This window comes from Camelina sativa, chromosome 19, assembly GCF_030686135.1.
Source record: "Camelina sativa cultivar CO46 ecotype springtype chromosome 19, ASM3068613v1".
NCBI classification, from domain to species: Eukaryota; Viridiplantae; Streptophyta; class Magnoliopsida; order Brassicales; family Brassicaceae; genus Camelina; species Camelina sativa.
Genome location: NC_141898.1, coordinates 22,724,019 through 22,748,876, shown reverse-complemented (window position 1 = coordinate 22,748,876; position 24,858 = coordinate 22,724,019). Strand labels below are relative to the sequence as shown.

The window sequence follows — 24,858 nt, the reverse complement described above, 5'->3', positions numbered from 1 at the left end:
AGCTCTATTTATAGAGATGTGTAAAAACTCACGAAACTTGATCCTAAAGAAAATAGATAAAGCCAAATAAAAACTCAAGTCTATCCAATCTAAACGAAATCGCAAAACAAAAACTAAACATCGACTCTTTCTTGATGGAAAAGCAAACACCGGATAAAGCCCATCAAGACCATGTTGTCCGCTACATCAGGTCTCCCCAGGTGGAAGAGGATTCGGCCTCGAATCCAAGGCGTCATTGTCACCACGAAATGGAGACAAATGCTTAACGTTGAAAACGTCCGACGTACGCATATGAGGAGGCAGCTTCAAACGATAGGCATTGGCGTAAATACGCTCCAAGACTTCAACGGGACCAATCTTACGTGACTTAAGCTTATTATACTCTCGAACCGGAAAGCAATCCTTGGTCAAAACGACCCAAACCAAGTCACCGGGCTGAAATTCCAAAACATGACGTTTGACATCAGCAATCTCTTTATATTTCGCCTGAGCGAGCTCCAAAGTAGCCTGCGCTTTCTTATGAACGACCTGCAAATTATCCACGAAGGCGACAGCGTGGCCATGAAAACGATCACGATCTGGAAGTGTGGTAAGATCCATCGGACATCGCGGAACCAACCCATAGACGACGCGGAAAGGAGCAAAACCCAGACTGTGATTCAATGCATGATTATGGGCAAATTCAGCCTGGCACAACTTCGTATCCCAGCTCTTGATGTTATCTCCCACCAAACACCGCAATAAATCTCCCAAAGAACGGTTAACAACTTCCGTTTGACCGTCAGACTAGGGATGGTAGGCGGAGCTCATGTCCAAACTGGTGCGGAGAAGCTTCCACAACGATCGCCAAAAATGACTTAAAAAGCGGGTATCCCGATTAGAGACAATAGACAAGGGAAGATAATGCAACCTATAGATCTCACGGAAGAACAAGGTAGCCACCGACAGTGCATCCGTTGTCTTCTTACAAGGGATGAAATGGACCATCTTGGAGAAGCGGTCAACAACGACAAAAATAGAGTCATTACCTCTCTGAGTGCGAGAAAGACCCAAAACAAAGTCCATGCTTATGTCCGTCCAAGGTTGAGAAGGCACTGGTAACGGCATGTATAAACCCGCATTAGAAGCTTTGCCCTTGGACGTATGAGACACACGACACCGCTCGACAAAGCCCTCAACATCACGGCGGAGCGATGGCCAGTAGTAGGAGGAAGAAACCAAATGGAGGGTGCGATCGCGGCCCACGTAACCTTCATTGTGAAGCTCCTGAAAAATCTGTAAACGCAAGCTGTACTCCGGCACACACAAACGAAGGCCTTAAACAGATATCCCTCATGGAGGACAAACTCATCAGAAGTACCATTGCAGCCTCCAAAAAAAATTTCCCGAAGAAGGAATCTGACTGGTACATATCTGCAAAGGCCGCAAAGCCCGGAGCCACCGTGTACATAGTACCAAGCAGACTATGACGTCGACTCAACGCATCCGCCACACGATTAGTCATGCTCGACTGATGCCGGATAGGAAATGTGAATTGCTGCAAGAAGGCAATCCACGAAGCATGTCGTGACGACACCTTGGCTTGGCTATCTAAATGGCAAAGCGCATCACGATTCGTGAAGAGGATGAAATAGGCATAGAACTCCACATCATAGGTACTACATCGTGAATGTGGACCGGCAAGTTTCTCACTAAAATAGGCAACGGGACGTCCTTGTTGACTTAACACAGCACCAATGCCAACTTTCGATGCATCACAATGCAACTCAAATGTCAAAGCAAAATCATGTAACACAAGGATTGGAGCGGTCGTGAGCTTCTCCTTGATCAATATAAACGCAGCCTCGGGCGTCCACACAAACTTCGTGTTCTTCATAAGACTAGTGAACAGCCGATAAAAAGAAGCCAGACCATGGAAACTGCAAACGTGGGAGAACGTACGAGGATTTGGCCCAGAATGAACAGCCTCAATCTTAGATTTATCAACAGACAAAACCTGACCAGAAATGACGTACCCAAGGAACAACACTTCCGATGCACCAAATTCACATTTATGTCGAGCACCAAACAGTTTCTTCTGACGCAAGACACGAAGAACCTCACGAAGATGACGCACATGCTCCTCCATATTGGTACTGAAAATGAGGATGTCATCGAAATAGACCACTACGAAGCGACCAATAAACGGACGTAGGGCTTGGTTCATGATACGCATGAACGTACTAGGAGCATTAGAGAGGCCAAATAGCATGACTAGCCATTCGTAAAGACCTTCACGAGTTTTAAACGCGGCCTTCCATTCATCACCAGGCTGGATACGGATCTGGTGGTACCCGCTTTTAAGATCGATCTTTGTGAAAATAGAGGTATTTCCAATCTGGTCCAAGAGATCATCAAGTCGAGGAATTGGAAAGCGATACCGAACTGTGATTTTTTTGATCGCACGACTGTCAACACACATGCGCCACATACCATCTTTCTTGGGAATCAATAACGTGGGAACAACACACAGACTTAAACTTTCTCGGATGTGACCCTTACGCAGACGGTCCTCGACCTATCGGCGAAGTTCCTCGTGTTTCGTAGGGCTCATTCGATAATGGGGTCTGTTCGGAAGCGTAGCGCCGGGCATAAGGTCAATACGATGTTGGATGTCATACAACGAAGGTAATCCGGTGGTCAGTTCAGAAGGAAAGACATCCGCAAAGTCATCGATGACAGAGGCTAAAACCGGTGGAATGACGATGGGACTACCACGAGCCAGAGTTGGCGATAAAATAAGTGCAAAAGCCAGACCTGTTGTTCGAAATTCATTGTCAAACATCACGTGAGAGCAAAGTCAGGAGACAACATCGGAGGAAGGATTCGATAATGGGGATGGTGGCTCCCGTGATGTCGTGGAAGGGGTAGCGGATAAGGATGGCTCGCGAGACGGAAGCAGAATGATCTTGTGTGTCTCCCAGATGAATTCATAAGTATTTTTTACTCCATCATGGATGATCTTACGATCATACTCCCAAGGACGCCCAAGAACTAGATGACTCACATCCATCTTTGCGACATCAAAATAGAAACGATCCTTGTAGAAAGGACCAATGGAGAACGGAACCAAGGAGCGGTGACTCACGCGAGCAGCGACACCGTTTGCCGACTCATAAATAAGATTTTGACAACAACCGGAATCAATGAGGAAAGTGCATATCCAGTCGCGGATAGTGCAAGTCGAACGAAAAATGTTAGTATGTAACCAGTGAGACACACGTGACGCGCCACTAACATCGTTCCTTGGTCTCCGGAGGTGGGTTTCGGAGACGAGTCGATAATAGGATTGCAATCGTCATCTTCTTCTTCCACTTCCTCTATGTCCACAAGGAGACCACGTTTGAATTGATTGGGACATGCGGTTTGGCGATGACCCGGCTCTCCCCAAGTGAAACAACGCAATGCATTACGAGCAGAACGACGCAAGGCTGGTTGGTCGTTAGTCTTCCCGAACCGATCAGTGTTCTGTTCTGCTACTTCTGGTTGAGACGAACCGCTTGGAAGGGAACTTGATTCCGGTGGTCTGGAACAATACGATGAGTTCCAAGTTGTCGACTTCAGTTGCTGTTCGAAGGACGCAGCTCGACGATGAGCTTCGGAAACCGTTGATGGATCAAACTGGGACAATGCGTTTTGAAGCTGGGGATGAAGACCACCGATGAAACGAGATACTTGTTGAATGTCACTATCATGAATCTCCGTACGTGTCAAGAGGAGGTAGAATTCTTCAGCATAGACATCAACCGAACGAGAACCTTGCTTAAAATTCTGTAGGCGTGTGAAAACAGTGCGTTCATAGTTGTGAGGGAGAAATGATGTGATCATGGATCGAGCTAAGGAGGAGGAGCTTGTAGCTGAGCTTGAACCTGAGGAATTTGTAGCTAAGCTTGAACCCGAGGAGCTTGTAGTGGAGGAACCATTGCTTGTACCTGAAGGACCAATGACTAGAGCAAAAGCTAAGAAGCTAAGAAATGCACTAAATGGGCTTATTCAAGAGCTTATGGCCAAAGAGAGCATGGGAAAAACTATTGAAGATGATATCTATCTAATCCAGCCCACTTTGAGCCTAATTCAAGTCCAAAAAAGCCCACGAGGGATGACGAAAATGGAGTTCAACTCACCTTGGGAAGGACACCTTGGGAAGAGAAACATGCACCAAGAGTGGAATCTTCATTCAACATACTATTTTTATTATCTTTTAGTTTCAAGATTAATCAATACTTGGCTTTGTTACCAAGTTTCTTATCAATATATAAACTCATATAATCTCATTTGAGAATAATCAATCAATTTCTTTTTCATTTTATGAGTCTATCTCTTTGCTCTTTGTCTAGAACATTTCTTTGTTTCTTGGTGTGTAATATCCAAGTAACAGCCTCCTCTTGATGGACTAGTGTGTCATATCTAGCAGCGATTGGAGTTGGGAATATCAGCAGCCTTCCACAACTGTTGTGCGACCCCTCAATCTATCAAATCTCTCTTGTTGCACCTTGCACCTTGGCGAGTTTCTGTCCTATCTAATCCTGCTGAGTGATCCTCGAATTGGGGCGTATCAAGTGGTATCAGAGCCACTCAACCGGTATTTGTCTGTTCATCTTCTCATCTTCCATTTCTAAATACTTCTTCTTCTTTCTATCTCAAATCTGGGCCATCTCCTTACCTAGGCCATTTCTATTTTCAAAAAAAAAAAAGAAAAAAAAAAACGAGAAAAAAAAAATCCTAATATTAGAAAAATAAAAAAAAAGATTTGCATTTGGCTAGGTGGTGGAAGAGAAATCCTGCTGGCTGAGGAGAAATCCAGCCTTGGAGTGGTTAAAACAGATTTCAAATCATGTTGTCTTTCTATCTTCCTTCTTCCCTTGTTGCTTGGGAATTCCATTGGGTTGCTTGGATTTGTTCTCTTAGAACTTAGAGAGAAAGCTCTTGAGTGACCTACCAAAATTGAGAGAAACACTTTTGTGTGTGAGGATTTTTTATCTGCTAACTTTTGGTGTTAAGTTTTCAGGAAACCATGGAAAGTGATGGAGAAATAGATCGGCCAGGAAATTCAGTCGCCGGACTATCTAACTTGCAAATGCGGGCATTGAATGACACTATTACTAACCTTATGAATACATGTCTAGAAGAACTACACTAGAGGCTCAACGAGATTCAGAAGAACCAACAAACCCGTTCTAGACCCGCAGCCAGGAGAGAACGTTCAAGGAGGACTCACCGGCCTGAGGAGGAAATTGAAGAAGAGGAGTTCCATGAAGAAGATGATCGATCCACCAACCGACCTAGACGAAGTCATAGAAACCATGATCAAGGTGATGTTAATCCTTTTGGTACAAGAAATGACAATTTAGGTGGTTTAAAGCTTAAAATTCCAACCTTTGAAGGTAAAAACGATCCGGATGTTTACTTAGAATGGGAAAGAAAAATGGATTTTATGTTCGATTGTCAAAACTTTTCGGAACTCGGGAAGGTTAGGTTAGCAGCAACTGACTTTATAGGTTATGCTATTAACTGGTATGATCAAGTTATGACTCACAGGAGAACGACAAGTGGAAGACCAATAGCTTCATGGGATGAGCTCACTACCTTGATGAGGAAACGGTTTGTGTCGGTTCATTACCACATAGATCTCCACCAAAAACTCAGACGCTTGCTTCAAGGAACCAAATCTGTGGAGGACTATTTCCAGGAAATGGAAAGCTTAATGATCAAGGCGGATGTAGATGAAACCTTAGAAGCTACCATGGCCAGATTCCTTGCAGGCCTCAATCGGGACATTCATGACAGAATGGAGCTTCAAGAATATGAAAGCTTGGAGGGAATGTTGCACAAGGCGATTCTAATCGAACAACAAACCAAGAGGAAGGGTTTCTTTAAACCTTCCTTTGCTCCAAAACCAAGTTATCAAGATAAAGGTAAGTCTCCAACCCCATCAAATTCAGTTTTTAAGACTAATGCTCCTACTCTTCTTGATAAAGGAAAGGCAGTCGAGACCAACAATCGGGCAAGAGATATTCGGTGTTTCAAATGTCAAGGACTTGGACATTATGCCAACAAATGTACGAATCAAAAGGTAATTATCCTCCTAGACAACGGTGATGTGGAGTCCGAGGAAGATAAAGAAAAAGAGAAAGATCTCGGTCCAATCTTTGACGAAGAGGAAGAGCAGTTTGAATATCCAACTCAAGGGACACTTCTGGTCACTAGGAGATCATTGAGCGTTCCGCCTAAGTCTAATGACCGGGAACAAAGGGAGAATCTCTTTCACTCTAGATGTTTAGTTCACAATAAAGTTTGTTCTTTAATCATTGACGGTGGAAGCTGTACTAATGTTGCTAGTGATACTCTTCTTAGGAAGCTTGGACTTGAGACCAGACCTCATCCTCGTCCCTTTAAACTGGAATGGTTGAATGAAACGGGCAAACAGTACATCAGGGAGCAAGTCACGGTTCCTCTTACCATCGGCCGATATGAAGACGAGATCATGTGCAATGTCCTTCCTATGGATGCAAGCCATATCCTTCTAGGACGACCTTGGCAGTTTGACATGAGGGCGATACATGATGGCTACACCAACCGGCATTCCTTTGAGCATAAAGGAAAGAAGATCACTCTGGTTCCTTTAACTCCGTTGGAGGTCCATCAAGACCAGGTCCAGTTGAAGAAAAGCCGAGACAAAGAAATTAAACCAGCAAAACCTGAGGTATCTCCTAAGAACTTCAACTTCTTTATCAAAGAGAGTCAAGTAAGGAATTTTTTGTACTCTCAACAGCCATTGCTTTTACTTGTGTATAAAGAAACACTAATAGCATTTTCTGACCTTGCACCGGAGCTCCCGAGTGATTTGATAGATGTTTTGCAGGAATTCTCAGATATCTTTCCAGAAGAGAACCCTAACGGTTTGCCGCCAATAAGAGGTATAAAACACCAAATTGATTTCATCCCAGGTGCGTTACTTCCAAACCGGCCGGCTTATCGAACCAATCCGTTGGAAACAAAGGAACTTCAAAAGCTGATTGGAGAACTTCTTGAAAAAGGTTACATCAAGGAGAGCCTAAGCTCATGTGTTGTACCTGTTCTCCTTGTGCCTAAGAAGGATGGCTCTTGGCGCATGTGTGTAGACTGTCATGCCATCAATAATATTACGGTAAAGTATAGGCATCCGATCCCTAGGCTTGATGACATGCTAGATGAATTGCATGGTTCTTCTGTTTTCTCAAAAATATATTTGAAAAGTGGTTATCACCAAATTCGCATGAAAGAAGGTGATGAATGGAAGACCGCATTCAAAACTAAACTAGGATTGTATGAGTGGCTTGTCATGCCTTTTGGCCTTACTAATGCACCTAGTACATTCATGCGTTTGATGAATCATATCTTGCGATCTTTTATTGGTCATTTTGTTGTTGTCTACTTTGATGACATTCTTATCTATAGCAAGAACCGTGAGGAACATAAGCTGCATTTGAAATCTGTCCTAGACGTCCTTAGGAAATAAAGGTTATTTGCAAATCTTAAGAAGTGCTCTTTTGGAACAGATCACGTGGTTTTCTTAGGTTTTATTGTAGGTGCTGATGGACTCAGGGTGGATGAAGAAAAGATCAAGGCAATACGTGATTGGCCTAGCCCCAAAACCGTTGGAGAGGTAAGGAGCTTTCATGGGCTATCTAGGTTCTACCGGAGGTTTCTTCAGAACTTCAGCACAATAGCAGCTCCACTAACAGAGGTAATCAAGAAGAATGTTGGTTTCAAGTGGGAACAAGCACAGGAGGAGGCGTTTCAGATACTTAAAGGGAAGTTAACTCAAGCTCCTTTACTTACACTTCCGGATTTCTCCAAAACTTTTGAGATAGAATGTGATGCCTCAGGAGTGGGTATTGGTGCTGTGTGGATGCAGGAAAAGAAACCCATTGCCTACTTCAGCGAGAAATTGGGAGGAGCCACACTCAATTACCCCACTTATGACCACGAGATATACACTTTGGTTAGGGAACTCCAAACATGGCAACATTATCTTTGGCCAAAGGAGTTTGTAACTCACACAGATCACCAATCCTTGAAGCACCTCAAAGGCCAGCAAAAGTTGAACAAAAGGCACGCACGTTGGGTTGAATTCATTGAGACCTTTCCCTACGTCATAAAATACAAACAAGGTAAGGAAAATGTGGTGACCGATGCCTTGTCTAGAAGGTATGTTCTTCTTTCAGCTCTTGAGACTAAGTTGCTTGGTTTTGAGTTCATAAAGCAATTGTATACAACTGACCAGGATTTTAAAGAGATTTATAGAAAATGCTCTAAAGTCGCTTATGGGAAATATTATCAAATGTCTGGTTTCCTATTCTTTGATAACCGTCTTTGTGTGCCCCAATGTTCTTTGAGGGAGTTATTTGTCAGGGAAGCACATGGAGGTGGACTGATGGGACATTTTGGAGTAAAGAAGACCTACAAAGTGGTTCATGAGCATTTCCACTGGCCGAGCTTAATGAGAGATGTGGAAAGAATATGTGGGAGGTGTGTCACTTGTAAGCAAGCTAAGTTTAAACTTCAACTCCACGGTTTGTATACTCCTTTACCCATTCCTACTGAACCTTGGACTGATCTATCAATGGATTTTGTGTTAGTATTACCTAGAACCAAGAAAGGTAGAGATTCTGTCTTTGTGGTTGTTGATAGATTTTGTAAGATGGCACACTTCATCCCATGTCACAAAACTGATGATGCTACAAACGTTGCTGAATTGTTCTTTAGAGAAATTGTGCGATTGCATGGCATGCCTAGAACTATTGTTTATGATAGAGATACTAAGTTCTTAAGCTATTTCTGGAAAACTTTGTGGTCTAAGTTAGGAACTAATCTGTTGTTTTCAACTAAATGTCATCCTCAAACTGACGGACAAACCGATGTAGTGAATAGAACTTTGTCTACTCTTTTGCGTGCTATCATTAAAATGAACATCAAATCTTGGGAAGAATGTTTGCCTCATGTTGAGTTTGCATATGATCATTCAGTTCATTCTGCTACTAAGTATTCTCCTTTCCAAATTGTCTATGGTTTCAATCCTCTAACGCCTTTGGATCTAATCTCTTTGCCTTTGAGTGAAAGAGTTAGTATGGATGGGAAAACAAAAGCTGAACTTGTTAAGCAGATTCATGAGAAATCCCGACTCAATATTGAAGCAAAGACAAAGCAATATGAGAAGCATGCAAACAAAGGATGACGTCAGCTGGTGTTTAAAGTGGGAGATCTAGTGTGGATACACTTGAGAAAAGAACGTTTCCCAGCTGAAAGGGAGTCTAAGTTAATGCCACGGGTCGATGGTCCATTCAAAGTCTTGACAAAAATCAGTGACAATGCTTACAAACTCGACTTGCAAGGTAAGTACAAAGTGAGTTCGATTTTTAATGTTGCTGATTTGGCTCCATTTGTGGCAGATGATCCAGATTTGAGGTCAAATCCTTTTCAAGAGTAGGGGGATGATGTGATCATGGATGGAGCTAAGGAGGAGGAGATTGTAGCTGAGCTTGAACCTGAGGAATTTGTAGTTGAGCTTGAACCTGAGGAGCTTGTAGCGGAGGAACCATTGCTTGTACCTGAAGGACCAATGACTAGAGCAAAAGCTAAGAAGCTAAGAAATGCACTAAATGGGCTTATTCAAGAGCTTATGGCCAAAGAGAGCATGGGAAAAAATATTGGAGATGATATCTATCAAGTCCAGCCCACTTTGAGCCTAATTCAAGTCTAAAAAAGCCCAAAATAATCACTTTATTTTGTGGTCAAAGAGGGATGACGAAAATGGAGTTCAACTCACCTTGGGAATGATACCTTGGGAAGAGAAACATGCACCAAGAGTTGAATCTTTATTATCTTTTAGTTTCAAGAATAATCAATACTTGGCTTTGTTACCAAGTTTCTTATCACTATATAAACTCATGTAATCTCATTTGAGAATAATCAATCAATTTCCTTTTCATTTTATGAGTCTATATCTTTGTTCTTTGTCTAGAACATTTCTTTGTTTCTTGGTGTGTAACATCCAAGTAACAGCCTCCTCTTGCTGGACTAGTGTGTCATATCTAGCAGCGATTGGAGTTGGGAATATCAGCAGCCTTCCGCAACTGCTGTGCGACCCCTCAATCCATCAAATCTCCCTTGTTGCACCTTGCACCTTGGCGAGTTTCTATCCTTTCTAATCCGGCTGAGTGATCCTTGAATTTGGGCGTATCAAGAAAGGTCGATTTCAACTTCTGTTTCAGCTTTTCCCAGGAGTTGATTGGAGGTTTGCCGCTGCGTGACCTCATTGTCTTCAGTTGTTGTCACCAGGACGCTGCGTGGCTACGAAATCGCGTGGCAACAAGTGGAACACGACGATCATCGGGAACGTTCTTGAAATTTAGAATTTCTTCGACTGTCATGATCCAATCTAGAAGGGAATCTCCTCGGATGCCTCCATGAAATTCTAGGAACTCGATCTTGAATCATGTTTCCCAACGCAAGTCATTGTATCTAGGACGAGGATTGTCAGCATCAAGGCCACATGTGTCGCGGATCTCCTGAAGTTGGAGGTTCTAACCGTCAGCCACGTTAGCAAGTTGTTGATGGCGTTCGCCAAGAGTGTAGTCGAGACCTTTGATAGCATCAACAAGCATCGCGCCTAACTCCTGCAGAGAGGCGTGGAACGCACGCTGTGTGTTGAGGTGCATCGCGTTCATGTTTTTTTGTAAAGAGACGAGATCTGTTGGATCAGTAAGGATTAGAGGTTTGTCATCAGTGGCAGGGGGTAGGGGTTTGGTTGGTGGAGCCATCGAGAAACACGCAGGACCGGTGTGAATCTGATAGCAAATGATGCAGAGCGAAAGAGGTGAAGCGGAGGGGATAGTGTGAGCAACGGCGAGGCTCTGTTTTCCTAGGGGAAGAACAGAGAGAAGACGGTGCGAACAGGGTATCAACGGACGCGGAACAGGGCGAGAGTCCTCCTCTCAGGTCTTACGCAAAGCAAGATCTTATGGGCAATTTAAATTGCCTCTTTTTTTAGTTTTTTCTTATTCAATTCAAAGGTGGGGTACATAGGTGATCACAAGCTCTATTTATAGAGAAGTGTAAAGACTCACGAAACTTGATCCTAAAGAAAATAGATAAAGCCAAATAAAAACTCAAGTCTATCCAAATCTAAACGAAATCGCAAAACAAAAACTAAACACCGACTCTTTCTTGATGGAAAAGCAAACACCGGATAAAGCCCATCAAGACCATGTTGTCCGCTACATCAATTAGCAGAGCAGATCTCTCGGAGTTGAGACTAATCAGTGTACACGATCAATCTCACATCCGATACCACCTCGCAAGCCTTTCTTTAACAAGAGGATCCAAACCAGATACACAATCAGCCCATGAGTTTCTTCCTAGCATCTGAACCGAAAAGATTAAATAAAAAACATCAACAATTTGACATCAGATTACTTCTAATGTACACTAACAAACATTTGGGCTTCTTTGGTTAAAGTATGAACTTAAAACTTACGCTTTTGTAGCCGTTCAGCACTCGAATGAATTCGGTTTGGAGGTCCTCGTTTCTTATTTCCTACGAATAAAATAAAGTTAAATCGTCACAACCAATTGTTCAAAAGCTTAGTGAAAAGATGGAATAGTGCTAGGAGAGTTGTCACAATTAATTCTGTTTTCACTTACTTCCCAGCTTGCAAAGGCTAAGCATATGTAAGCAACTGAGCTGCTGCCAACTGATGGATTCGCTTTAACCTAAATTATGGAGAACACTTGTAAAATATCAAACTTGAATCAATGTTATAACAAAGCAAAAATCAGAGAGAAGAATTACCATTTCACATAACCCACTAAATGCAGCTTCTTTCGTAATGTCATCATCAGCTAACCTGAAAAGAAAGTGTAGTTAGAAACAATTTTACAAAGCCAAATCCAAGACAAAGGTTCACTAACGTTGCCAATGTCTTGCACCAAGCCTTCATAGAGTACTCCATGTGTGGTGGAACGAGGTCTGGACGAATCCATGCTAGTATTCCAAGGGTAATTGCACTGTTCACAGTTAGGTCAATCGTATTGCATTCAAGTAGTGTAGTTGCGCTCCTCACAACTAATGCCTATTTTTTTATTAACAACAACAAAAAAGGCATACTTAGACATGGCCTGTAAAATCTTGAATTGATAAGGCTGCTAGACTCACTTCTCCATGTTGAAGAATCAAGCCTAAGGAAGAGACGACATTGGTCACGATTCGTGAGACTTCTTGACCGAACTGAAAATGTTGAGTTCTTCTCATTTATGAGTTTGCTCTTAACCAGAAACTTCAAACATAAATCGTAAATATATATCAAACTGGTATTACCTCGAACGCTAATTCTCCAATTGCTTTACAAGCATTGTTCGCAGAACCAAGATTTTCTCCAGTAAAATTTCCACTCTTTACAAAGCAAAAATACAGTCAAATACAATAAACAAAGAGAAAATGTATCATAGCAATGTAATTTGGATACCAACCAGTTGTTGGCTTGCGATGACGAGGAACTCAGGCACGCGGGGTTGTAGATAAAGCGGAAATACCTGTTAGTCATATCCAAAAACCAATGATTACTTTAACACATCTAGCATAAATGATGACATAATCTCACATAACTAGTAACTGTCACTCTCCCTGACATTAATTTGAACATGTTAAAGGAAATTAGCTTGACGAATAAAAGTACACCTTACCATTACAAGATCATACATAAGGGCAAAAGCAGTTTCTCTGACATCAGGAGTTTCATCCATGCAACACTTGAGAAGCAAGTCCAGTAGATTACTTTGTGAAACCTACGTAAGAGCGATGATGTGAGTATACATACATCCGGTTTTGACAATAAAATGGGTCATATTATAAAATACAACTTTGATATTAGCGAAACTAATTGAGTAAATTCACTGGGTGATCATGAGTACAAAACCGTGTGAACAAGACATCAAGAACGGGAGTACCATAGATTTTATCCCACTGCCAGGTCCTTGAGCAAGTCCAGAAACAAGTTCAAGAGAACTAACAATGATCCTTTTGTCGTATTCAGCCCCAGCAAAAGCATGGTTAACCTAAAACCAACACAAGTAAGCTATAATTAAACAACAAACAAAAGCATGCAATAGTTATGTATAAGCCCTAATAAAATGTAGAATTGTTTCTAAACTCAAGCATGTGAAAAAAAAAAATTAAAACAAAAAAAATGGAAAATGATCGCTCCAAGTCTCTATTGAAATGATTTCATAGAATTATGAATTGAACCTTAGCTAGTTGTTGTTGTTGGATGATATCCAGGCTTATCTGGAAAACAGACAGAGCAAATGGAGCGAATCCTACTTCTAAAGCCTGAAACATGGAAACACAACTTTGTCATAAATAGATTGTTCATAGTGTTAGTAGCAATATTAGGCTCTCAAATTAACCATTTATCAAATGCAAGAAGTTTTCAACCCCATATTTAATTTGAGTTCTTAAAACTAACAAAATGTTCACTTACTAGGATAATTTAGGATAATCTAGAAATTAAAGACCGTACATATATATCCTTATGTAGTTTGACAAGTAGTACCATATACCTCACAAAGGGATGTGAAGCATTTTAGCAAATGAATTACATCTTTATCTGAACTTGAAGTTTGTTGCAACTTTGAAACCAGTGGGGGCATCAAAATCTCAAGATAATTAGGCTGCATAAGGGGTTAGTTTTAAGTAGGTTAAAACATGTGAAACTATCACTATTAAAAAGAATATATATATATATATATACATATATATATATATATATATATATATTACTCGCCATATAGCTAAATTTACAAGACCATATTAACCGTACACATACCTCATTCAGATCGATTCCAACTGAATCTGCCAGTGCTCTAATACCATCATAAACAAACTTTAAGTTCTGCCTCTGGATGTATGAAGGCAATATGTTAGGTAGTCAACAAAAAAATATTGTTTGAAGTCTATAATAGCTGCATAAGATTTAGTATGGCAATGTATTTAACTTTAAGAAAATTTAACGACCTGATACATTTCAAGAGCGCGCATTAGATGGCGTAGTATGATACTCAGGTGTGGCACTAAGTTTTCTCCAGCATCCTACAAGTTGACAAATAAATTATTTTTTCTCAACAAAGATCAATTTATTAAATGATTTGATACTATTAGTTAAGCTAACGCTAAGCCCTATAGAAGTTCTCTACACTTGACATAATAATATAGAAAATTGCAAAACGAATAGTTACCTCTTCAATAGTTATCAAAGCTAGACATGCCGCCTTCTGGACCCGGTTGCTTGTATCCAAAAGTTTGGGAAGAAGACCCTTAAGAGCTTTCTCAAATAGCTCAGAATTCTTCAGATCATCATCTTCCTGTAAAATAATAGTATCAAATCATTTAAAAAGATTGTTTGAATAAGTAGAAGCCAAAAATATCTTGTTCGATCATACCTTAAAAACATATGTGCCAAATTGAGAAAGTGTCCAGCACGATATGCTTCGTATGAGAGGATACTTATCATCTAAAAGAGGAAGAAGGATTGCTACAATCTGCATAGGCAAGGCACTCGAATATTAGTAAACTTTTTATTAACGGATACATATTATATATAGGAGATAACAAATGATCATTTATGAACTTGCCTCACACAAATGAGTGTAAAAAAATTTACAGCATCCTTCAGCAATAGCTCCAAGAGCAAAAACAGCAGCTTCCCTTTCTTTCCAAGTCTCATCATCAGATTTTGATATTTTTACCTAGAATAACATGTTGTTAGCTATTCTTTTTCAGTTCGATATACCAACAAAAATTAATAATATTTACCTCAATAAGGGGCATGAGTGTTTGAAGAATATCATCTCCATATAAATCAGAGAGAACGCCAATAAATTTTACACTGCGTGCTCTTAAATTTCCCACATTAAACAAGTCACCACTATGTGCCTAGAGACAATCATAAAAAATGATTAATATAACTAATATATTTGCATTGTATATATAACCCATTCTATTAAACACAACACAACTTGTGTGCTTATATCAGATCACATAAAATAAATAGATAATGTATGAAAACGAGGCTTCAAATCATATAAAATAGTAAAATGAACAAGAATTGAATAAAATCGTTTTAAAGAATAATCAAGGTCACAATAACACATAACTGCACCTGATCTATATCTGGTTGAGATTCATCCTCCTACAAAAGAAAATTGCTTTCAAACATTTCATATAATTTGAAAAATGTGACAAACCATATATGATCAACGGGAAAGAAACCTTTTCATCCATAAGTGATTCATCGTAAGCCATGTCTGAAAGCAACACCTGATAAAGAATTTTATGGAAGTGTTAAACTACAGCCACTAAGAAAATGTTTAGTTCTGCAACAATATATACAAGATAGAAAGGATAAATATCATTATACTGGAATTAAGCCTGGCAATAACTCCTTTAAGTCTTTTGGTTTCAGCTGATGAGCGTCATAGTATGGAGGCCTAGCAAACAATGATATAGTTAGAGAACAAATAAAGACAGGGATGTAAAAATCAGTTTAAAAAAGGATAAAAACAGAACATAAGAGAAAAAGATTTTACCAAAATTTAGATGCTGTAAGAGATACTTTTTCATTGAGCTCTTTCATTACATGTGCCTTCTCTGCCATGAAATTCAAGAGATGCTGCTGAAATAGAAAAAATAAAGCCATCTAAAAAATTTATGTCTATTAAATTTAAATTTACCAATCTTTTAGCATTAATAAATTTAAAAATATATGAATTTAAGACCAAAATAACATAAAATATTTGGTTAAACAATATTTACATCACAAATTCATATGAAATTTTGCAAATCTAGAAGAAAATAAATCGAAAAGAAAACTAAACTTACCCAATGTTGTACGAAAGGAAACAAACAGAAAACGAGAAAGCGACCCGACTGGGATACAGAGCAACACGACTGGGATCCAGACGGATGAGGCGGTAAGAGAAAGAGAGAGAGAGACGTAGCGGCGAGTAATTTTAAGAGAAAGAAAAAAACTAGGGTTTAGTTTTAAAGCTTTTTATTTTGGAAAAATGGTATGTTTGTTAATAATATAATGTAAAAGGGTAAAATGATAATTTTACAAATATAATAGAGTTTATTAGTTAAGAGTCGGCTCTGGACTAAAGCCCATCAAACGAGGGCTTTAAGCGCCAATATATATTTGGTCAAGCATTTTCATACAAAAATTAAAAATATAATAGAGTTTAGTTAGTAAAGAGTTTGCTTAGTATTACCCATGAAACAAGGATTTTAGGCACCAATATATATTTGCAGCATGTTCATACAAAATTTATTTCATGGAATACTGGTAAAGTCATTTTTTCCTTCTCATCAAAATTTAAGGTTTGATTATGTCCAGAGACTTTTCTAGATACTTATTCTAGGCAAAATCCTTCTATATTGGCTGCCATCAAAAATTATGTCTAGAGGATTTTCTAGATACTTGTTCTAGGCAAAATCCTTCTATGTTGGCTAATCTAGTTTAAAATTCCTCAACTAAATTGTACAATCATAAGTAAAAGGTTCTAATGATATAACTCGCACATATTAGTGAATCTATCTTAAGTTCGTCAATTAAACTATTAATAAAAATATATTACGTAAAGATTCGGGAAAAATGGTCAAAATCTACTCCAACTATTTCTTAAACGCTTTTTCATACCCCAACTTTGACACCCTGAAAATTACAGCCTAAACTCTATTTAATTAATTTCAAATTTCCTACCTAAACTCTATAAATTTTGTAAGTTTCGACATCTGCTCAAACTGTGATTAGTGCAAGCTTAACGGTTGCTGATTCAGCATTGACGTGGAACTTTGACTTGACAAAACAATGTCGTTTTGTCATTTTGGCGTGTGTTGTGCAAAAAAAAAATGTCATTGTTTTACAATTGGAGGATTAAAATTGATTTGGAGGAAGAAATTTAAATTAGAGTTTGTCTTCTTCTTCTTAAGAAAGAGAATGAGTGTCGAGATGACTCTCCTCATCACCTTCATCATCAGAGTTGAGAGGAGTATTATGGTAGTCAAACTCTTCATCCTCATCATCATCAACAAAATGAGCCATATACATTTCTTTCAACTCTCAGTTCCTCCTCATAGGGATCTGCATCTCTTTCATGTTTGATCAAAGGTAAATTAATAACCTAATGTGTACTCAACCACGATCTAGTGGTATCGTTGTAACACTTTAGAAACGAATCCTCAGACACCAAGCAATTGCACTGTGAAATTATGAAGATCAAATATAGCTAAGACAAAGGAAATTTTTCAGTACAAGAAAACATGGAATTACCGACTACAAAAACAGTCACTATATAGTCGCAAACTACTTAGTAACGACTGATTGGCGACTGACATATGTAATCGCTAAAAGAGCATCGCTAAAATAATCAGTCGCTAAATAGTCGACACGGAGCTACTAATTGGCGACTGATAATTTTGGTCGTTCTTCTTCCCTCGCCAAACAGTCGCTAAAGTTGCAACTGAATTGCAACGCTTTAGCGACTGACATGGTTACTCATTTGCGACTGTTTTGGATACTGATTTGTGTATGTTTCAGTGATTGTTTTACGACTGTTTAATTATAATGTTTTTTAAAAAATCCAACTATTTGATTTTGTAATACCAAAACTGATTATGAAAACTATAACTAAAACATAACAAACATGAAATTAAACAAAGACATAAGTTTCAACATACATCCAACATAAGTTCCAGAAAACATCCAAACAGCCATTCCAAGAGTACAAGTACAACCATTACAAAAGTTTTAAAGATCATGAGGGAAGGAGGGATAGTGAAGGAACCTAACTTTGAACATCAGCAGGGTAAGGGTCATTGGTTTGAGACTCGAGGAAGGCGACATAGTTTGGGTTAGTCTTGTGGAAGCTCACCAAGCGTGTGATCTCTGCTTGTTGCTCAGATGCAACCGGTAAAGCCTCAGCTGCAACCCGTAAAGCCTTTGCGTTACGCTCTGCTTGTAGAGCTGCTTGTTTCTCTATTTTGCGGCTAGCTTCTTCAAGCTGTTGTTGCAGGCTTGTGAAAGAAGAAGAGCTTCCAGGGAACTTCCGCTTCCTGTTGATGTAACTCCCTAGGCTTCCAACTCCAAAGTATGTTCCTCTATCGCTTATGAAAGTAGACTGCATAAACAAAACAAAGAGAAAAAGTTAACATAATTACTTAACAATGAAAAACTTAATAGCTTATTAGAAAGAAGCAAATTACCTGAAGAAAGAGCTCATCATCCTCCTCATGAGATAGCTATGATTGACGTGAAGTACCATCAGAAGACTCGTCATTATCCAGAGCAGCCAACTTAGCTTCCCTTTTTTCTTATATGCCTCATGAACTGCTTGCGCTTTCTTATCTACAAAAGTACCATCTTTTTTGGTATGAGTCCTGAGGAAAACTTCAAGAATAGTTGGCGGTCTTCCCAATTCCACTTCCTGAAATGTTAGACAATGAAAAGGTTAGGAACCATCTGATGTAACTTATTAAACAATGAAAAGATTATGAACCATCTGATGTAACTTATTAAACAATGAAAAGGTTATGATGTAACTCACCATCTCTTGTTCGATTTGTAAGTAAGACTTCGGCTTGATACATGCTTGTGAGGGCCAAGACCATTACGGTCAGACATTCGAGCTGCTGAAGTGGTTGCACTCTTTTCCATGGCTTCTTCTGTGTTCCAATAGTCACACATTTCTTTCCAAATAGTTTCCTCAATCCAAGTCGGTTTCGCTTGATCTCGCTGAGCTGCTGCCTTGGAAACCATGTCTTTCATACGGTTTTGACAAATTGTGTAGAACTTTTCTTGAACCACACCGGTTAGTGAGGGATCCCAGGTGTGTGTTTTCTACAAAAGAAGACTAGTGTTAGTGATAAAAAACCAAAAAAAAACTATAAATAGAGAAATCAAATTGAAAGGAATAGAAGTTTACCGCAAATTCAAAGAAGTATTTTTCTCTTTTTTCATTAGAAACACAAACCCAACTGTAATATGGCCCATCAAACTTGTTTGTAAACACTTTTGTAATCTTTCGGGTAAGTTTTGTCTTGTCCTTACCAAACCTTCAAACACAAACAAATCGAAAGTAAAATTCTAATCAAACACAAACAAACCTTCAAACATAAACAAATCGAAAGTACAAAATTCTAATCAAACACAAACACAAGTGTTCCAAACACAAACAAAGCTAAAAATTCTAATCAATCCAATAAAAATTCTAATCAGTCTAATCAACTAAAAATTATAATCTTACCAAGTGGTTCCACGCTCTAATGTGGGAGAGAGGACAGTGGTATACAACTCATGGCCTGGCTGGACAAGCATGTCATGTAAAGAAGCGAGTACATCAACTGGGAGATTTGATTACCTTAAACTGTCATTCTCAGAATCAGCTTCTTCTTCTTCTTCCTCATGTGAGTTTTGCGCTTGAGAATTGTGATGCGATGTAGAGGCTGCTCGAGGTTGGGAAGAGGGTAGACGATGATTTGAGACGTGAGAAGACTGTCCAGATAGAGGAGACTTTCGAGGATGATTCGTGACTGAAGGTTGAGGAGACTCTCGAATTTGACTCGAGAATTCTGGCGGATTCATCGCATAGGCGAGAGGTTGAGGAAAAGGATGCCTGATTGTAGCTTCGCTGGAAGGGATACTCCAGGAAAGCTCCTCGAGTTCTGGAACAGTTTTGTCGGAAGTGGATAGTCTCTGTAAGTAGGTGTAGGTCTCGCTGGAAACTAGAGGATTGGGACAGAAATTCCCTGAGAATCAGTGTCTGGGTCTCGCTGGTTCGCCGGCGTGAAGGCATACTGGCTAGAACGATTAGCGGGTCTTCGATTCTCCGTTTCTGAGGTTCCAGAAATTTGATTTGAGTTGTTTCTTCTTCCTCCTCCTCTTTTCTTTACTCCAGCCATCAAAATCGAGAGATACAAGGAGGTTTCTCGATTGAGAGGAATTTAGATCTAGGGTTTTGAGGTTTCGTCTGAAACAATTCACCATTTGGTCTCAAATAAGAAGCAACATTAAGAAAAGAAATGAGGGATTAGGGTTTGATCGGGGAAGAAAACAAATAAGAATTGGGCTTTCGTCGTTTTGTTACAGCCTAAATTTTGTTAAGACCCAAATTAAATAAAGCAGTCGCGAAATAGTAGCTCTTAGTCGCAATTTTTAGCGGCTGTCAAATTGGTCTCCAAATTAGTCGCAAATTGGCGACTATACTGTGACATTATGCATCAGTCTCGAATTAGCGTCTATTAGGCGACTGTTCTATTTTAGTAGCCACTCAGTATAATAATAATCGCAATTCACTCGCTAAATTTAGCGACTGTGTTTTAAGTTGCAACTTGCAGTCGGCAATTCCATGTTTTCTTGTAGTGTTTGTGAATCAACTAATCAAAAACAGAAAGTAAACAAGTTATTTTAAATCAAAAAGGAAACAGTGGGTGCAGGAAATCAATAGGGAATACAACCACGAACTTAGGTGATTAGATAGGGACACATTTGACATCGTTCTAGAACTCAAATCTTGGTTGTAAAGCTAACCTACTCTCGCAGGGATGGCTATCTAAGCAATGAGTTTATTAAACCCTAAACTCTCGTTTGAATCTAGCAAAACAAGCAAGCATTAACAAGTCCAGGTTTGATTAGTTCAAAAAGTGTCTTAACTTCTACTATCATCGGCTAAGGATCACCTTGCTCACCTATGATCTTTTCAAGCAACTCAATAACACTTTCGGTGTCTAGATGAACTAAATCTAAGATCAGAAACTAGGTAGCTAGTCTAGTTTAAGCATTAAGAACAACAATAGAAGAAGAACAAATTAGATCAACCCCAAATCTGGAACACCTACGCTAGAGAATCATAAACCCCTTTGAAACCCGAAACCCAATTTAGAAACTACTCAGACATAGAGAAACAAAAACATCAAATCAAAGATGAAAAAAGCATAATTGAATTGCAATAGAAAAGTAAAGAGGGGTTAAAAAGGATTAGAGATCTTCTCCCCAAAACTTACAAGTGCTCAAAGGTGGCGTAAAATAAAAGTTGTCCCTCTAGAGGTTGAGCCTTTAGCTTAAATACTAAAATAGACCCTAAAAGTCGGTTTAAAACAGAAATTGGAAAAGTTGATTTGGGTATGGGACCCGTCGATCCCAAGTGAGATCGGTCTATCCTAGGTGTTTTTCTGCGTTTACTCCAACTGCTTGCTAGTTTTATCAGTCTTCACCAAATTGGCTCCAGATGCATGTTTTCATCCCCAAAACACACAGTTTCCTTCCAAAGTAACCTAACACCTGTACAAACTCACAAAATACTAAAAATACTCTAAAAGCACGCTTTGACTCAATAAAAGACTCAAAACAAATGTAAAAACTATTGTTAAAACCCTATAAAATACAGACACATCAATGTTCCTTTGTTGCTTCCGTCACAAACACGTTAACAACTTTAACCCATCGAACCCCACGACACATCTTACTGAAATTAGTTGCACTAAATTTCCTTCGCTCTATACAATCTTCAAAAGGGTAACAATACCACAATTTTTTGCCATATAAAGACTCACCAAAATGATTTCCCATCATCGTATAAAATTCTTCAGCCTTACAATCAAACATTGACATCGGACTACCAATATAAGCATCTTCCCCATCATTCGTGGTCCAATACCCACCAAAACAAATAGTGAATGTTACTTCCACATCGTTCACACTACAAAAGACAATAAAAAACAACAATTCAATCCACATAGCGCGAACCCAAAAAAAAAAAGAAATTGGACCCGAAATTGAACCTTCAAAACCAAACTATTACCTCATCTTATCTTCTCAATTATACGAAATTGGACCTTCAACATAGAGCCAACACAAACACTACGTTCTTGATTTCTTCTATTTTGTTTCGAGGCGCCTACACGAACCCTACACTCTTAAAATTCACTCCTTTCACTCTTAAAATCCACAAAACACAAACCCAACACAATCTAAACTAAAACTAAATCGCTCCCTTTGAGTACAACCCACACAGGACTGGGCATTTGGGTAATCCGTTTGGGTTCGGGTATTACCCATTCAGGTTCGTGTAAACGGATTTACAAAAATAGAATCCATTGGGTGTTTTTAGATGTATGGGTTCGGTTCGGTTTGGGTACTATCGGGTTCAGGTCGGTTCGGGTTACAAATTTTAGAACCTGATTAGTACCCGAACTACCGAGTACCCGAAAAAAATCTTTTAAATTATTTAAATTTAAATAAATTTAGCTAAATTTTGACTTATATGACAAAGTATTTTTGATATTATAATTATTTTTGATATTTAGGTATAAAACTAAATGAATCATAATTTTAGATAATTACATTATATTAATGCTAAATATTATAAATATGTTTATATGTTCGGGTTTGATGGGTACCTAAATGGGTATCGGGCATTACCCGACCCTAACCCGAACCTACGGGTATTGGAAAATAGAACCCAATAAGATTTTATAGGCAAACCCGTACCCAACCCGAACCCGGTTTTCGGGTCGGGTTCCGGGTTGGGTATTCGAGTATGGTTTTTATGCCCAGGCCTAAACCCATAGATCTATGTTTCTCGAGACGCACTCTCTTTCTTGCGAACAAGAAGAAGACAAACCCTAATTTCAATTTCTTCCCCCAAATCGATTTTAATCCCCAATTGTAAAACGACGACTGATTGCTCTAGTAGTTACCCGATGCACTTAACCGTAAGACAATATATACAGAGTCAAATCCACAAAGACCAATTGTACACTAATCATTTGCGAGAGTCGTAAATAGCTAAAGCAAATGAAAGATATTTAGTTTGGTTTCAGAAATTGTAAATAAAAATGCAAGAAATAAAACGATTAAACTTATGGGATTAAAACATTGGACCATAGGGTATTTCAGAGATCAATGACTAATGAGAAAATAAAATATAGAATTCAATAATTAAGAACCGTTCTAGAACATGAACAGTATAATAGACTAACCCTCTTTAGAAACTAAATTTGACTATTAGTTTGCTAAACTTTCATTTGCAACCTCCCAGCCAAATTTGCATTACAATTAAGTTCATTAAGTTCACAATGCGTCCTAACATCAACTTTTGCAGGCTAGAAATACATTGCTCAATTCACACTCATTCAGACTTTCTATCGAACATTTTTGATGCATAGAAAAACCTAGAGTCTAAAACAAGGTGATCAGTCCTATTTTAGCATTAAGATTATGTGAATAAAAGAACTTAAGGATTAAGAACTCCAACAACAATTAAAACATCAATTCATTGAATCTCCTAATTGGAACCCTAAACCACAATTGGAGAACTACTCACACATAGCAAAATTAAATGAAATCATAGAAGAAGAAAACATGATGAAATAGCATAAATAATAAGAAAGGATTTAGAAATCTTCTCCAAATTTTCAAACAGAATGAATCTCTAGAATCCCAAAAGAGTGGTTTAAAAAAACAACTCAAGTTGCGGAAAAAAAACGTAGAATAAAACTTTGGGTTTTTCTCCCAACAAATAAAAAGTATTTATATAGTTCTCAAAATAATGTAAAATGGTAACAGCCTAGTTAGGACATTTTCTCAGTCAGACGGATTTCTCAGGTTGGCAGGTTTTAACATGAAATTTGTCGGTTTAGACTTTGTTGCTTAGCCACGCGGGTTTCCACGTGAAACTTACCGGTTTAGACTTTGTTGTTTAGCCAGATGGGTTTCTTAGACTGGTGTGTTTCCATGTGAACCAACACCCATCTCATATGTTTGTTTGTACCTAGAATGGCTTATTTTCCTCTATTTTCTTCCAAAGTGTTCTAAAACCTATAAAGACTCGATAAAGAACCAGAAGACTCCAAAAACACGCTTTGACTCAATAAAAGATAGAAAATAAGATAGAAAACAAAGACTCAGAAGCGATAAAAATACCATATATCAAAGATGTTTTGTTTCTTTGCACAACACATGCCAAAAAGATAAAACGAAGTTGTTTTGTCAAGCCGAAGTGCCACGTCAATGCTGACTCAGGAACCATTAAGCTTGCACTTAACAACGTTTGAACGGATGTTGAAATTGCAGAAATCATACAGTTTAGGCAGGAAATTAAAATAAAATATAATTTAGGCTGTAATTTGCAGGTGTCAAAGTTGTGATATGAAAAAGAGTTTGAAAAATATTTAGAGCAGATTTTGACCGTTTTTCCCTAAAGATCCGATAATTATACACAATATTTTAGTTTCGCAAAACATATATCGTTAACCAACATTATGTGTTTTGGCTTGTTAGAAATTGACATGGTTTTTCTTACATAACGATGCAATGGATGGTAAAAAAACTCTAAAATTACAAAAAAAAAAAAAAAAAAAAAAAAAAAAAAAAAAAAATCTCGATTAAAAATCCTGAAATTATGTAATATAAACCTTTATTCTTTCTTGTGCTTCTCTTTTATATCCTACTAGATCAGGAATCCATGCAGTTTATATTATTCAAACTTTATTCTTTCATTGTACTTCTCTTTTATCTCCTACTAGATCATGATCCATGCAGTTTATATAATACAAAATTTGTAAACTTTTATGAAATTTTGATATGTTGTATTAATTTATAAATTGTGATAATAGTAATTCTAGTTATTATGTTTCATATGCTATAATTTTAATAATGTTTTCCTACTGCACGGCTTCAATGTCAATATAAAACATAATTTTTGTAAATTATTTTTTAAAGCGAAATG

General features: G+C 38.5%; 1 protein-coding gene across 2 annotated transcripts; it reads right to left on the bottom strand.

The window, feature by feature from the left end:
* Positions 1 to 11,039: 11,039 nt before the first annotated feature.
* Positions 11,040 to 16,090, bottom strand: LOC104766999 (transportin-1-like). 2 transcript variants are annotated; one of them, XM_010491003.3, is made up of 23 exons: positions 15,956 to 16,090; positions 15,664 to 15,749; positions 15,495 to 15,564; positions 15,347 to 15,394; positions 15,237 to 15,266; positions 14,891 to 15,010; positions 14,710 to 14,823; positions 14,518 to 14,616; positions 14,314 to 14,439; positions 14,093 to 14,167; positions 13,905 to 13,976; positions 13,639 to 13,749; positions 13,325 to 13,408; positions 13,027 to 13,134; positions 12,763 to 12,864; positions 12,550 to 12,612; positions 12,398 to 12,472; positions 12,236 to 12,307; positions 11,992 to 12,152; positions 11,873 to 11,927; positions 11,725 to 11,793; positions 11,558 to 11,617; positions 11,040 to 11,445 (listed from the first exon to the last, which is right to left on the bottom strand). In XM_010491003.3, the coding sequence occupies exons 2-23, from the start codon at positions 15,729 to 15,731 to the stop codon at positions 11,359 to 11,361; spliced, it is 1,869 nt and encodes a 622-aa protein (XP_010489305.2). In that variant the 5' UTR covers positions 15,732 to 15,749; positions 15,956 to 16,090; the 3' UTR covers positions 11,040 to 11,358. The 2 variants fall into 2 exon arrangements, with proteins under 2 accessions (XP_010489305.2, XP_087356592.1); XM_087500466.1 differs by having other exon boundaries at positions 15,664 to 15,746; positions 15,956 to 16,082.
* Positions 16,091 to 24,858: the final 8,768 nt, after the last annotated feature.

What these genes read in the sequence shown, in the direction of transcription:
- LOC104766999 (XM_010491003.3), bottom strand. Translation starts at nt 15,731, where the DNA reads ATGGCAGAGAAGGCACATGTAATGAAAGAGCTCAATGAAAAAGTATCT. An exon ending in CTCAACCAGATATAGATCAG is followed by an intron (nt 15,011 to 15,236) that starts GTGCAGTTATGT and finishes GATTGTCTCTAG; the next exon opens with GCACATAGTGGTGACTTGTT. An exon ending in TTAGTGGGTTATGTGAAATG is followed by an intron (nt 11,794 to 11,872) that starts GTAATTCTTCTC and finishes TCCATAATTTAG; the next exon opens with GTTAAAGCGAATCCATCAGT.